At 48.1% G+C, this 16,627-nt stretch overlaps 2 protein-coding genes across 2 annotated transcripts in view; both read left to right on the plus strand.

Moving 5' to 3' along the window:
- LOC137412855 (kinesin-like protein KIF13A) overlaps positions 1–16,627 on the plus strand; it is a 232,334-nt gene that overhangs the window by 205,053 nt on the left and 10,654 nt on the right. The window contains 3 exon segments of the mRNA XM_078782869.1: positions 1,856–2,032; positions 2,669–2,764; positions 5,125–5,283. Coding sequence (XP_078638995.1) covers positions 1,856–2,032; positions 2,669–2,764; positions 5,125–5,283 — 432 coding nt within the window.
- LOC144893208 (uncharacterized) overlaps positions 1–16,627 on the plus strand; it is a 301,836-nt gene that overhangs the window by 143,781 nt on the left and 141,428 nt on the right. The gene's annotated exons all lie outside the window — the stretch shown is intronic.

Raw genomic sequence — 16,627 nt, forward strand, 5'->3', positions numbered from 1 at the left:
CTCGTTCGCGCGTCTCATTCGTTTTCTTGCTACATCCTGTTCAAGTCTGCGTTCTTCATCGATCGTCTCATTCATTTTGGAAATAGAAGTTTCCACATAGCGCATGAATTGTCACGATCCTCAAGAGGAAGTGCCTCGTAATCATCAAATGATAAATGGCAAGTAAATTATATTGTGGAAAATTAAAGATTTCAAATAAACCTATTTAAAGTGTATGCGCACATAACTAATAAAAAAAACGAAGAAATATCTCTCGGTAATTTCCTGAAACATATTTTACTTCCGGCTAATAATGTTGAATGAAATAAAAACGAAGAAATATATGTCGGCATCATTGTTGACGTTTTTGTGACGACTGTCATCAAACGAAAAAGTAATATATCTTAACGGAAAAGCAAAAGCGAATTTTTAATATATATTGACACGTTGCCGTCGGTGTCATGTTGGGCGGTGTATGATACACCATGACGCGATTTTTAAAAATACATCTCTGCATTTTCCCGTGTGTGTGGAATGTTCTCAATTATTGCTGACACCGAGTCTGAAACCATCGATAAAAATGAAATCATATGGTGAGTTAGATTGGAGATAAAGGCGTGAGAGAGACTCAATAGCCTTGAAGTTACAGGCGTTTGAGAATTCATTTCGTTCTATAAACGGCAACTTTCATTGGATTTTCTTCCCGTTTTTTTTCAACCGAGTCTAACACTATGTTAGCGACTGTGGAAAATGAAACGATATATCGAATTTGATTTGAAATAAAACTGGGAGAGAGAGCAAGACACCACGGGCCTACAAAACAGGCCTCAAAGCTATGCGAGTTAATAAAATGGTGGATATTTGTTTATAATTATATGAAGCCACTCCCAGAATGGGTGGAGCTATGGGTGGAGCTACTCTGCAAACCGAGTAAGCCACACCCCGGACAGACACCCAACAGACAGACAGACAGAATCATCTACGGCTATTATAATATAGATATATATGGGAACGTCCGCTGGATCAGCACATTGCTGCGTCCTTGGATGAATCCTCAGCACCATCCTGACACACTCCACTGTGTGTCCTACAGAATATGGTGTTTTTACGGCGGTCAGAGTGCAACTCCTGCCACCAACCTCCTTGAGAGAGGAAACCAGTACCCTCGTACTCATTTCGCCGACCTCGGAAAGATGACAGGCTGAGTCAACCCCACCTGGTATTAATTCAGCAGGTGAACGGGATTCAAACTCAAGACCTTAGGATCCCCAGGATTTAGCTCTTACACGAGCCTCAATGTTGTATCCAAAAAAAAAAAAAAGCCGCCGCCCTAACCATTAGACCAACACCAGATATCATCAATCATACCAAAGACTTTAATAATGGTATGTGCCGCCTTCTCACATTTGGAGGATATGACAGGTAAACCCATTAGGTTGGCATCCTGCAGGGGTGGTTGGCACTCCCCTCAACCATCCTGTAGGGGTGGTTGGCACTCCCCTCAACCATCCTGTAGGGATGGTTGAGGGGAGTGGGCCTGGGAGTGTGGGAGGGAGTGAGTGAGAGGGAGATTTGTCCTCAATTTCTCCTTTACTGTGACATTGGAAGATGGTGGTGCTGGCACCAAAAATGCACCGGGAAGTTATTCGCTTCCCCCAAGATCACTGGCTGTGTTTGACTGAAGTCAAGTCCAGTGTTCTCTAATGTTTGTGTCCATGCTCACCTGGCTCCTCTGTGAGCCATATAACCTATAAATAACAAAAAAAAGTTCCTTTTGAATATTGATGGAATGAACTATTTAAAATATGATTCTTACATTTTCCGATATAAATATGGCATTCGAATGATCCAAAAAACGTGTGCAACGTTCCTGCAGGTGCTCGCCGTTGCTTCCTGGGACCCGTCTATCCATGATTCACCATTGCTGAACCGCGTCACACCCAGCGGGTACCATGTGTTCTGCTTGGTTAAACTGACACTCCAGCTGAGCTACCCAGCCTGTTTGCAACTGGTGCTACGCAAGCGCGTTTGTCTCAGCATCTACAGCAAGCAGGTAGCTGCGTTCATTTACACCTCACATGATGACGTCACACTTGGGGTTTTGTGCGACAAGTGAATCGGATCTTTCATTCCTGCAAATTGCTCAAAAAGGAGCCAAAAGGGAGTGAGTTTTGGTGGGATCTGTGTAGAGAATGGGTCTGGGGTCTTGATCAGATTGGGTAGATGGCATGACGTCATAATATCGTATATTTAGGATGCACTGTCGACTGAAATATTGTCGTGAATGTGCTGATTCTGTGCATTCCTTCATTCGCTCTTGTCATTGTATTTTTGAATTGTCAAACTTGGCAGGTTGTTCTTGTAAAACCACCGCAAGTGAGACATAATCTGCACAGAGGTAAAGGTGTTGTAGATTCTTTAGCCACCATTCATTGTATTGATGTTGCAGTTATGTATTTTTATCTGCAAATGGGTGAAAGGTCATTGTAATAGAAGTGTAATTGAATTGTCTTCTTTGTGAACACAGCTGAAGGTTTGTGTGTGTGTGTGTGTGTGTGTGTGTGTGTGTGTGTGTGTGTGTGTGTGTGTGTGTGTGTGTGTGTGTGTGTGTGTGTGGTGTGTGTGTGTGTGTGTGTGTGTGTGTGTGTGTGTGTGTGTGTGTGTGTGTGTGTGTGTGTGTGTGTGTTAGAGCTTGACACAGGTTATCAGGCGCAGAATTTCCATGCGAGGCCCGGTGGTGCAGGATTCGGGGGTCATGTACGAGATTGTGTCAAACATCCCAAAGGTGTGTGCTCTTTGTTTTGTAGGGGGAGTGCAAGAAGCAATACAGGTGCGTGTGGTCGGTTATGGTGAATTCAATTACGTTACGAAAGTGCATTTTGACATTGATCCACACTATTAAGGAACAACTCCAGATTGCACCACCTCCCACCTCCGAGTGTTTGAGCGCATCACCTCGCACATCCCCGAGTGTTTGAGCGCATCACCTCGCACATCCCCGAGTGTTTGAGTGCACTACCTTTCAGCTCCCATAGTGTTTGAGCGCATCACATCGCACATCCCCGAGTGTTTGAGCGCATCACATTGCACATCCCCGAGTGTTTGAGCGCATCACATCGCACATCCCTGAGTGTTTGAGCGCATCACCTCACACATCCCTGAGTGTTTGAGCGCATCACAAGGCACATCCCCCAGTGTTTGAGCGCATCACCTCGCACATCTTCGAGTGTTTGAGCGCATCACATCGCACATCCCTGAGTGTTTGAGTGCATCACATCGCACATCCCTGAGTGTTTGAGCACATCACCTCACACATCCCTGAGTGTTTGAGCGCATCACAAGGCACATCCCCGAGTGTTTGAGCGCATCACCTCGCACATCCCCGAGTGTTTGAGCGCATCACCTCGCACATCCCCGAGTGTTTGAGCGCATCACATCGCACAACCCCGAGTGTTTGAGCGCATCACATCGCACATCCCTGAGTGTTTGAGCGCATCACATCGCACATCCCTGAGTGTTTGAGCGCATCACATCGCACATCTCTGAGTGTTTGAGCGCATCACATCGCACATCCCCGAGTGTTTGAGCGCATCACCTCGCACATCCCCGAGTGTTTGAGCGCATCACCTCGCACATCCCCGAGTGTTTGAGTGCACCACTACGCACATCCCCGAGTGTTTGAGCGCATCAACCTCACACATCCCCGAGGGTTTGAGTGCACCACCTTGCACATCCCATATTGTTTGAGTGCACCAGGTTTCCTCCCAATGGTTTTTCTTCTGTGTTTTTGCATTGTGCTATGGTGTAATACGGGGAGGTGTAAGGAATGTTTTATTGTATCCCTTCTTCTACCTTTCCCTCCACTCTTACCCCATCTTTGTTTGCGAGAATTCTAAATCCCCGAGACACAGGATACAGTAATGGAACGAGTCTAATAAAACTTGCCTTCCATTTTAATTTTTCTTGGCTGCAAACCTGCAAAGCTTTTCATACTTCACCTGTTCCTTTTCTCACATATCCTCGAATAAATCTTGCTTCCTTTAATTTCTGGCTTGATTGCTAACCCGTCCCCCAGACAGCGGTCCATCATTTCTTCTTTTCATGCAGCAGAGTCTTGATTGGTTGAGATAAATATGTCGGTCATGCTTTGGAAACAACAACAACAACAACAACAACAACAACATGCATTTTAAGGCCATTTTCCCTGCTAGAGCGGGGGATAGCCTTGCAGTCCCCAAGACAATCTTCTCCATTTTGCCCTATTTTCTTGATTGGTTGAGATAAATATGTCGGTCATGCTTTGGAAACAACAACAACAACAACAACAACAACAACATGCATTTTAAGGCCATTTTCCCTGCTAGAGCGGGGGATAGCCTTGCGGTCCCCAAGACAATCTTCTCCATTTTGCCCTATTTTCTGCATCTCTCCTTGTTAACCCCCTTGCCCGCATTTCTTCTTCCACCACCTTTAGCCAAGTCTGTCTTGGTCTTCCCCGTCCTCTACTTCCTTCTACATTCATTTCCATCACTCTTCTCAACCAGTCACTTTCATACTTCCTCAACACATGACCAAACCATCTCAACCTGTTCCTCTTCACAGCATCAATCACAGGCTCTATTCCCATCATCTTTCGCAATTCATCATTTGTCTTCCTCTCTCTCAACGATACTCCGCACATCCACCGAACCATTCACATTTCCACCCTTTCCAGCCTTCGTTGCTGCTCTACGTTCATTACCCATGTCTCGCTCCCATAAATCATAACACTTCTCACACATGCAGCATACACCTTTCCCTTCAGCTTCAACGACACTCCCCTCCTCGTCAGCACGCCACTCAGTTCCCGAAACTTCTTCCATGCTTTGGAAAACGAATTTGTTTTCTAATGAGACCAATTCGAATGTTTTAGCAGGTGCCAATGTTTAAGAAGACAATTTGCACAATCACTGAAAGGTAAATTCTGGATGGGTCCCATGTTGAGCACAAGGTGGTTTGTGTTTCCATGGGTTTGCGGGTGACATGTCTGTGTTTATGGCATCGTGTTATGGTGTGGGTTACATTCGCCGATGTGGTATTGTGCACAGAAGGAACGGTTGGGGTTGCGGGTAGGGTAAGGGTTAACGCTTGGACGGGATCTTTCAGGCATCCGCGGAGGCCGAAGATGTCGAGAGCCTGGCGCTTCTAGCTGCTCGAGGAGACGAGGTCGAGGTCGAGGATGGAGACAGCGAGACATCAATGCAACGATACACGAGGCGCATCCTCGCCGTTAGCAGCTTGCTCGAAGCCGACCGACTGCGCCAGGTCAGGGGGAGGTTCTTTTGCCTGAGATCAACGTGTGACTTCAGTTTGTTCCCAAAACATAACTCTTAACGCATCATCAGAAAGTACATTTTGTTGCAATACTTGAGAGATGTTACAGCGGAAGCTTTGGGTGAAAATAAGCCATATTGATTAAATGTGTATAAACATTTATATTGCACCTGGTAAACGTGATAGCCAATCACACCACTGACACGTGGACAGGTGTGCCGAATATCTCATCGGTTGAGCACACCTAGTTATCAGGGTATTGGGATAAAATACAATTGTGAATAGGTTTTTGCCTTTTTCCAACCACCCACCAATCTCTCCTGTTAATCTGTACCATGTTTTGTGTTCCACTCCCTGCATCGACTTGTGAAAGGGAACCGTAAATACCAAATGACCTTTGGCAAATGCTTGTGAAACTTGAGCCTAAGATCAATGTGCTGCTTTTTCTGTGCCGTATGTATGCGCGCGCGCGCACGCGCACGCACGCACACACACACACACACACACACACACACACACACACACACACACACACCATTCAGAAAGTATTCAGACCCTTTCGCTTTTTTCACATTTTGTTATGTTGCAGCCTTATGCTGAAATCGTTTAAATTCATTTCTTCCCTCATCAATCTACCACTCAATACCCCATAATGACAAAGAGAAAACAGGATTTTAGAAAGTTTTGCAAATTTATTAAAAAGAAAAAAACTGAAATATCACATTTACATAAGTATTCATACCCTTTGCTCTGACACTTGAAATTTAGCTCAGGTGCCTCCCATTTCTCTTGATCATCTTTGAGATGTTTCTACACCTTGATTGGAGTCCACCTGTGGTAAATTCAATTGATCAGACATGATTTGGAAAGGCACACACCTGTCTATATAAGGTCTCACAGCTGACAATGCATATCAGAGCAAAAACCAGGCCATGAGGTCGAAGGAACTGCCTGCAGAGCTCAGGGACAGGATTGTGTCGAGGCACAGATCTGGGGAAGCCTACAAAAAAATTTCTGCTGCATTGAAGGTTCCCAAGAGCACAGTGCCCTCCATAATTCTTAAATGGAAGAAGTTTGGAACAACCAGGACTATTCCTAGAGCTGGCCGCCCGGCCAAACTGAGCAATCGGGGGAGAAGGGCCTTGGTAAGAGAGGTGACCAAGAACCCGATGGACTCTCCGGCTGAGCTCCAGAGATCCTGTGTGGAGATGGGAGAAACTTCCAGAAGGACAACCATCACTGCAACACTCCACCGATCTGGGCTTTATGGCAGAGTGGCCAGAGGGAAGCCTCTCCTCAGTGAAAGACACATGAAAGCCCGCTTGGATTTTGCAAAAAAGCATCCTAAACGACTCTCCGACTGTGAGAAAGAAGATTCTGTGGTCTGATGAATCCAAGATTGAACTGGTTGGCTTCCGTGTGATATGTATATGTGTGTGTATATATTGTTGCGGATTCGGGGGGTCGGCGCTTCCCTTACCAAGGGGGGGGGGGGGGTTAATCCCCTTGTCTTTTAAGCTGGCCGTCCCCCAATCCTGGAAATTATAACGCTCCTTTCCGGTTGAGATTGGGCAGGGTGATTGGTCAATGGAGTCCCAAATACCTGAGTGCCAATCCGACCGCAACGCAGGGAGATAATTCCCGCTCAGACCGCGGACAAGATAGAAATTGCCGAGCGGTTTAGCAATCCGAAGCCCGAGCCATTAACAAAGGACTAAACCCGATCAAAGCGGTTCCGAATCGTGCCACAGGTACTCAATCGAGAGAAAAGACGAAGACGATCGAATAAGAGGAAACCAAAGTAAAGAAAGAACAAATATGATTTATTACAACAACCAAAGAAGGGGAAACTAAAGGGAAAGAATATACAAGAAGAAGAAGAAGAAGAATAAGAAGAAGCAGACACAGGGCAACCTCAACTATACAGTCTGACTTAACCCCCAGGACAAACAGACTGACTTACACGGGAGATGGTAATGGGTAGGGGAGGAAGGTCCAGGCAGATGGTAGGGCGTTGAGGTCTGGCTCCTGTCCACTCGAGCCCGGCTCCGGGTCCGCGGCGAAGAACGGCCGGCAGCTTCACGTGGCGTTGGCGCACGACCGGACCTTTTCATATGCGAGGGCTGGACTCCTGCGTTCGTAACATGTGCGCCTGCTGCCTCTCTCTCTCTCTCAATGTTCATATGCGCCTTTCAAACGAGATCATCAATCACCAGGTGTGCTCCGCGCAGTCCATACTATTCGAGCTCTCCCCGCGCAGTCCGTACACAATGGCCTCCCCTCGCGCAGTCCTTGAAGCAGTCTTTGAAGCAGTCCTTGAAGCAGTCTTTGAAGCAGTCCTTGAAGGAGTCTTTTTTAGGGCTTTTCATGCGTGCTTATATGGGCAAGCCCAGCGAACTCTCTGGAAGCCCCAGCCACGCCCTTACCAGGCCATTCCACCTCAGCCCTGATTGGATGGTGGCCCTTACCGTCCCCCAATGCTGTGACCCTTGACCTCAACGCCTCTCCACCCCTCCTCCCCCCCCCCTCCCCCCCCCCCCCTTTCGGGCCTACCTCGTATTCCTTGACTAGTGGCCGCCGAAATGCTAGGCCAAGATGGATTGCGCCTGTTGGGGTAGGGTAGCTTTTTGGGGGGTGGAGGCTGGAAATTGAACGGAATGGGGCCTACCTTATTTAATTAATGCAACACAGATTCACCTTTTGGGAACAGAGCCTTAACTAAACACAGACTAAGGAAATAACTGAAAGTTCCTATGGTGTCCTATGTGTTGCTTGTGGACTAACTATGGGTGCGACCTTATTAAATGATGGAATATTTACAAGAGTTATTATTTACAAGTATTTACAAGTGAGGGGTTCTCAAAACCGCAACACTGCACCCTCCTTTCCTCCAGGCCCGGCCCGGGCCGAAACAACTTCAACTTAATGTGACACTTAGGTGTGGTAACCCTCTACTTTTAACCTCACCCTGAGTGCGACAGTTTTAACACTAAGTATGTCCCGCCTGCTGCATTGCATTCTACCTATCAGACTCATGCCCACAGACTAACCGAATTGCGGAATTATTCTGAACCTACACATAAAGCCGGTGGGGAGCATTATTTACAAAGACACTACTATTTTGATTATTTACAAAACTGCAACCCAGGACCTGTCTTTTGTGGGAAACAAAAGCAGAACTTTTGATAAGAGGAAGATCATTGCCATGCACTGCACTGATACACCATACCATATGCACCAATAAAACAAAATGCACCACAAGCACCATGAAGCACCATAAAGCACCATCACAAAGAAAATGCACAAAAAAAATGCACAGTCAAATACATTTCAAATAATCAAGTGGCGTCTTCTCCGCTGGGCCGCTGACTGTGGGGCCGATTTTTCTGGGCGTCTTGATGTTCCGGCTTGCTGCCTATTTAATAAATAAAAAGGGGCACAAACCGCGTCCACTTTTCTTATTTTACGGCCAGCAGGGCCAACTAAGGTGGTCCACCTGCATGGCATAGGTGCCACCTTAACCGTGGTCCGCAAGCAAGATGCTGGCAGCAAAGGTCCGCATCCAGCAGAGACGCCAGGCCACAGAACGTGTGGTCCATAAGTGGTGTCAGGGTGGTCCATACGGTGCATCAGTGCAGGCCAGAGGCAGCGAAGGTGCGGGCACACAACTGCGGCCACCTGCGCACTCCCCCTGGGCCCAAAATAAACAAATCCATGAGTGGGGGAAGGAGGACAAGCAATTAGCGGGCGGGGGCGCAAGGGTACACATTAACACAAAGCAACGCGGCATGAAGGGCGCGGGAGAGCGAGCTGAGGAAGCTCGTCCCTAGCGTTCGTCACCCCCCATGTCACCTACACTACCCCTTGCCCCTCCCCGTATCTACACAATTTACAAATCCGTCGCTACGTCTCGTCTTCCCCATATCTCCCCGAAACCAAATTCCTCATCAATCCCTCCTTAACCAAATTTATCATCAATCCCTCCTAAACCAAATTTATCATCAATCCCTCCTAAGGAGGAAGAGATGGAACACAAACAATGTCTCACCCACGTCACGATGCGTCTTACATACCAAACATTTGCAAAACCTGGTGTGGAGTCCTGTCACCTTGGTGAGTGGATGTGGATGGTGCAAAGAGATTTCCAATCCTAAACTACACCTCTAAATGACATTACCACACTTTACACTACCCGGGGTCTTTCCCTGCAAAACCATTGGCCACTTTACTCTATGCGGTTCTAAGAACCGAACTCCCATTGAACATACTGTGGTGCTCTCCAATTTGGGGTCTCACTTCCCCGATTCTACTCCCTGTGCCCTCGCACAATTTCAGGGCTGGGTCGTGTGGCTCACCAGCAGGTCCGCTCACCTGCACACCTCCGCCACTGCAGTTGCCTCCCATGCTTACCTGCACCTCACCCTAACCTACCTGGGGAAGGCCCTCTGGCTCTCTCACCCCCTACCGCCATCTCTGGCGTCGGGCTACCCGGGTCCTCTCCATAGGATCCTGGGCCCCATTGGACTCTAACTGGCTCCCAGAGGCTACCTGCGGCCTCACCTGGCCGACAGACTAACAGTGGCGGAGTGCCCATTTAATCATCCCTCTAACAGCCCACACGCCCAGCCATTTCACTCACACTAATGCACCCATCCAAGCAATTCATTCTACTACACGCACCACAGATGTCAATATCCAACCACAATTTACCTACTCCCTCTACCTACTTTAAAACTACCCTCCCCGGGTACTCGTGAAGGGGTCCGTCCTTCCCCCATCCACTTCCTTCGCACCATACACTCCACTCCACGTATTTCACACTACTCACTCCACACCATTCATTCCATACTCCCTTTATTCCATCCAACCATTCTCACTTGCCACCATGCAAGTCAACCACCCAATGCACAATCACACCCATTCTCAATACTCTGCTCATGCACTTTCTACACACACACATCATTCTCACGAGCATTGCCTCACTTCATCACCCTCACTACAAACACACTGCATCATCTAATCTACCTGGTTTTCCCTCTAACTTAGTGCTTCCCTGTCACCCCTTATACTATGCACATCCCTCGTCATTATAATCCATCTACCTATTCCACGGCCCCACTACCTGTATCAGGTCACTACTTAATTCTATAGTCCCCTATGGTCATTTCCTAGATCCCTAAACATTAACCTAACTCTTCCGGGCTAGTTTACACAGCCACCCCATAAACCTATAGCTCATGTGCCCAAAAATATGATGTGAGGTGAATGGTAAAACGACCATCAGTCCACTACACTATGAGCCTCGGTGCGGGAAATACATTTCCATAGCTCGCCTTCGAAAAGCCGGCTATCTGTGTGGATGGTGGGTCTACTGTAGGTTTGGTCCGTCCGGCATCGATTCTGGGGAGGAGGCATACTCGGTTCGAGATTCCAAGGTCCATCTCGGCGCGGAGCCTTGCGGTCTCCGGCCCGATGACCCAACCTCACCTGGTCGGAACACCGCCCACTGGCCACCGCCCACCTGGTCGGAACATCCCACTCCTGACACCAATGGTTGCGGATTCGGGGGGTCGGCGCTTCCCTTACCAAGGGGGGGTTAATCCCCTTGTCTTTTAAGTGGGCCGTCCCCCAATCCTGGAAATTATAATGCTCCTTTCCGGTCGAGATTGGCCAGGGTGATTGGTCAATGGAGTCCCAAATACCTGAGTGCCAATCCGACCGCAAAGCAGGGAGATAATTCCCGCTCGGACCGTGGACAAGATGGAAATTGCCGAGCGGTTTAGCAATCCGAAGCCCGAGCCATTAACAAAGGACTAAACCCGATCAAAGCGGTTCCGAATCGTGCCACAGGTACTCAATGGAGAGAAAAGACTAAGACGATCGAATAAGAGGAAACCAAAGTAAAGAAAGAACAAATATGATTTGTTACAACAACCAAAGAAGAGGAAACGAAAGGGAAAGAATATACAAGAAGAAGAAGAAGAAGAAGCAGACACACGGCAACCTTAACTATACAGTCTTACTTAACCCCAGGACAAACAGACTGACTTACACGGGAGATGGTAATGGGTAGGGGAGGAAGGTCCAGGCAGATGGTAGGGCGTTGAGGTCCGGCTCCGGTCCACTCGAGTCCGGCTCCGGGTCCGCGGCGAAGAACGGCCGGCAGCTTCACGTGGCGTTGGCGCACGACCGGACCTTTTCATATGCGAGGGCTGGACTCCTGCGTACGTAATATGTGCGCCTGCTGCCTCTCTCTCTCTCTCTCTCTCTCTCTCTCTCTCTCTCAATGTTCATACGCGCCTTTCAAACGAGATAATCAATCACCAGGTGCGCTCCGCGCAGTCCGTACTATTCGAGCTCTCCCCGTGCAGTCCATACACAATGGCCTCCCCTCGCGCAGTCCTTGAAGCAGTCTTTGAAGCAATCCTTGAAGCAATCCTTGAAGCACTCCTTGAAGCAGTCTTTTTTAGGGCTTTTCGTGCGCGCCTATATGGGCAAGCCCAGCGAACTCTCTGGAAGCCCCAGCCATGCCCTTACCAGGCCATCCCACCTCAGCCCTGATTGGCTGGTGGCCCTTACCGTCCCACAATGCTGTGACCCTTGACCTCAACGCCTCTCCATCCCCCCCCCCCCCCCTTTCGGGCCTACCTCGTGTTCCTTGACTAGTGGCCGCCGAAATGCTCGGCCAAGATGGATTGCGCCTGTTGGGGTAGGGTAGCTTTTTGGGGGGTGGAGGCTGGAAAATGAACGGAATGTGCCTACCTTATTTAATTAATGCAACGCAGATTCAACTATTGGGAACACAGCCTTATCTGAAACACATACTAAGGAAATAACTGACAGTCCTATGGTGTCCTACGTGTTGCTTGTGGACTAACTATGGGTGCGACCTTATTAAATGAAGAGAATTATTTACAAGAATTATTTACAAGTATTTACAAGTGAGGGGTTCTAAAACCGCAACAATATTTTTATTTTTGGAGTTTCAAAATTTTTTTTTTCAATATATCAAATATTCAAGACTAACTTCCCTGCAAATGTCTGCTGTTCCTCTCCTCCTGATCATGCTCATCTGATCATGTGCTTGTTAAAGTGGACATCTCTGACCATTCTCAGAGAGCCTCTTCAGCGCCGACGAGTCTGGCATTTCACTCAGGCCGACTGGCACGGGCTGCAAGCAGCCATCAATCATCTGGACTGGTCTCCCATCTCTACTGCCCTGGGGCCTATTGTTGGGCCTGCTCTTGGACCGGCCTACTCTTGGACCTGCCTACTCTTGGACCTGCCTACTCTTGGACCGGCCTACTCTTGGACCGGCCTACTCTTGGACCGGTCTACCCTCGGACCGGCCTACCCTCGGACCGGCCTACCCTCGGACCGGCCTACCCTCGGACCGGCCTACCCTCGGACCTGCCTACTCTTGGACCTGCCTACTCTTGGACCTGCCTACTCTTGGACCTGCCTACTCTTGGACCTGCCTACTCTTGGACCTGCCTACTCTTGGACCTGCCTACTCTTGGACCTGCCTACTCTTGGACCTGCCTACTCTTGGACCTGCCTACTCTTGGACCTGCCTACTCTTGGACCTGCCTACTCTTGGACCTGCCTACTCTTGGACCTGCCTACTCTTGGACCTGCCTACTCTTGGACCTGCCTACTCTTGGACCTGCCTACTCTTGGACCTGCCTACTCTTGGACTGGCCTATTCGGGTTTTTCCCTCTTTTCTCCCTTCTTGGTTTTATGTGTCAGAAGAGATTTTCGTGTGATAATCCATAAATAAAGACAGTGCGGATGAAGGCTTGACTTGGTGTGCTTCATGCCGTAACAAATTGAGGGCTCGTCCGGGAGCCTGGATTACATGATACCTGTCTTGGATTTTTGTTTTTTTCACAGTAGTAAGTTTTCTCATTGGCAGATAATTTGACTTTTGTTTACGGTACTGATACTTCTATATTTACTACAGTCGTATACCATGGCTGAGGAGATGGATTTTGAAGTGATGGAATTTGTGGAGAAGAAAGGGCTAGCGGTGCAAGATGTCGAACTGTTACGTAAGGTAGAGTTACGAGCTGTAGCTGATCATTTTGGGGTTAGTGGGACATCTCATATGAAAAAGGCGGAGATTGTTTCGGCTATTGTCAGTCACATGGGTTTAGAACCATGGGTAAGATTGAGGAGTGAAGCCTTGGAATTGGCCCGGATAGAATCAGAAGAAAGACAGCTCAGACTAAATTTAGAAGACAAGGAACGGCAAAGAGAGTTTGAAAGAGAAAAGGAAGAAAGGGAAAGAGAGTTTGAAAGAGAAAAAGAAGAACGACAACGAGAGTTTGAGTTAAGAAAATTAGAAATGCAGGTGGGACAGGCCCAACCGGTTTCCATCGATTCAGGTGGGGGTCAAAATGATCTCTCCCGTTCCTTTGATGTGGCTCGGAACATTAGGCTTGTTCCCAAGTTTAACGAGGAGGAGCTGGAAACGTTTTTTCTGTCTTTTGAAAAGATAGCAAAACGTCTTCAGTGGCCTGTACAATACTGGACCCTTCTACTACAAAGTGGGTTCATAGGGAGAGCCCAGGAAGTGTATTCAGCTCTGTCGGAGGATCAGTCAGAGAATTATGAGGCTGTTAAAAAGGCTGTGTTTGAGACAACGTCACAAATTTTTCGAAGGTCTCCACGTTTTCAAAGTTAGGTCTGTTCACAATTGTATTTTGTCGTAACTGTATTTTATCTTTCGGCGTGTGAACTTATAGTGAGTCCCTTGGATGTTTCTCGGTGTTTATCTTTAATAAATTAATCGTTTGTTTGCCGCGTCGCGTGTGAGGCCTTGCAGCCTCAGGATTCCCCCGTCGAAGTTTGTTTCTTCCCTTGCTGGTTTTGCTAGGTTTTTTGATTTTCCCTTCTCCCCCAAACTTTCACCGAACATCTACTATTTGTCTAACGTTGTAACCCCCACCCCCCCCTCCCCCCAAAAACCAAAAACAAACAAACAAAAAAAAACTTTTATTTCCCTTTCTCCCCGTGTGTTTTTGCCTCTGCCCACGTGCGCTGTCTCGCCCCGCCCCCATTTTCCCCTTGCCTTCCACCTTTTGCCCTGTTCAAGTGACTCGTGGTCGTCCCTCTAGGCTTCCTCTCCCCATTGGTATTTTTGTGAATATAAGATTGTTCTTCACAGTTCTGTTTAAATATGTTTAAACTTTCCCCTTCAGTGTTTTATTCAGTGGTTTATTACAACACGCTGTTTTTCTTCTTATTTAAAAGGCTCCTTTCAATTTCCTCTTCAACTCATTCAATTTCAAAAAAATATTCAATCTCTTATGATTCCAAATCACTCCATGCTCTAAATTCTCATTCATTCCACCCCTCCTCCATCGTTCTTAAACGAATCGCTAACTTGAAAATCACAACAAACCCAATTTGTTATATATGTTCATCTTTCATTAATCATCCACTTTCTAAACTCCCCCCTTGCCCCTCCCCTCCAAATCTCCCCCCTTGCCCCTCCCCTCCTAAACTCCCCCCTTGCCCCTCCCCTCCAAATGTCCCCCCTTGCCCCTCCCCTCCTAAACTCCCCCCTTGCCCCTCCCCTTCAAATCTCTCCCCCAACCATCCCTCCCAAATTCTCCCTCCTCCCACCTCCTTCTCAAAGCTGCCTCCTCCCCACTTCATCTCCCTTCTATGTCATACCTCCAACTCCCCCAACCTTCTACTTTCCTCTGCCCCCCCCCCCCTCAAACAGCCCCTCACTGTGCCTCATCCCATCACCATCAAACCTTTCGTCCTCCTCATCCTTCCCTTTCTTGTAACTCTTCTGTAATCTCTGACACACTATCAACTGCTCTTCCTCCCTCCCCCTCTCACCCTTCATCTGACCCTACCCCTCCCCTCCCCTGTCCTGCACCCGATGTTCCCCCTCTCTCCTCATTAACGGTATGGACCTCAAACATCCGCGGCCTTCGCTCAAACCTGATTGATCTCTCCATTCAGGTTGCTTCTGACAATCCAGACTTGATCTGCTTAACATAAACTTTCCTCCTTCAAGATGTCTCTGATGCCTTAATATCTCTTCCTGGTTACTCCCTCCTCCGTTACGATAGACCTGAGCCTCGTCCTGGTGGTGGGGTGGCTATCTTTATCAAAAACTCTCTTCCTCACTCTCCCTGCACTGCCCTTTCTCCACCCCACCCCCAGGAGTACCTCTGGCTATGGCTTCCTCTCCGCTCCCACCTTTTGTTCATATGTGTTCTGTACCGTCCTCCAAACAGTGATGACTCAATTTACATTTCGCTGTCGGACAACATGGACCAACTTCTATCAACTCATCCAAACTCTCTCTTCCTCATATGTGGCGACTTCAACTGTCCTCATGCCAGCTGGCTGGGTGTGGGTTCATCTCTCACCAGCCATGGCACCTCAGCAAAGGACTTCTGCGACTCATTGGGACTGACACAATCTGTCAATTTCCCGACCCGGATCTCAGTCAATGGAGTATCTTCTCTTCTGGACTTGGTTATGACTAACTTCCCTGCAAATGTCTGCTGCTCTTCTTCTGCTCCAATGGTTTCTTCTGATCATGTGCGTGTTAAAGTGGATATCTCTCTGGCCATTCTCAGAGAGCCTCCTCAGCGCCGACGAGTCTGGCATTTCACTCAGGCTGACTGGCACGGTCTGCAAGCAGCCATCAATCATCTGGACTGGTCTCCCATCTCTACTGCCTCTGACATCAATTCTTCCTGGGAATTCTTCCAAAGCAAACTGCTCTCTCTCATGCACAGATTTATCCCATCTCATCTTCAGTTGTCTTACCTTTCCTCCCGTCCATGGTACACTGAATCTTGTGGTGAGGCAGTTGCCCTGAAACAACTTGCCTTTGCCTCTTGGAAGGCAAATCCAACTGAAGGCAATCTCAGTTCCTTCCACCAAGCTCGAAACAAGTGTGTGTCTACCCTCAGGAGTGCCAGGAAGCACTATCTCTCCACACTCAAGATTGAACTCTCAAACCTGTCTCCTTCCTCCAAATCCTGGTGGCGTCTGGTCAAATCCGTTTCTGGTGTTTGTTCCCCCTCCATCCCCTCCCTTACCTCAAATGGCTACACAGTTGACACCGCACGTGACAAAGCCGAATGCCTCAACTCTGTGTTTGCCTCAAAATCTTGTGTCCCAAACCCATCTCTCTCTGTTCCCACCTTTCCCAGTCGAACCCAACTGCTCCTGGACTCTGTGTCCTTCTCTCTTGACAAGGTGGAGAAGTTTTTATCAAACCTCGACTCTGATTCTGCAACTGGACCAGATGGCATCAGCCCACGGGTCCTAAAATCCTGCTCTGCCGCTCTATCTCAC

The sequence above is a fragment of the Myxine glutinosa genome, chromosome 8 (genome assembly GCF_964187855.1).
Source record: "Myxine glutinosa chromosome 8, kmMyxGlut1.1, whole genome shotgun sequence".
In the NCBI taxonomy this organism is placed as follows: domain Eukaryota; kingdom Metazoa; phylum Chordata; class Myxini; order Myxiniformes; family Myxinidae; genus Myxine; species Myxine glutinosa.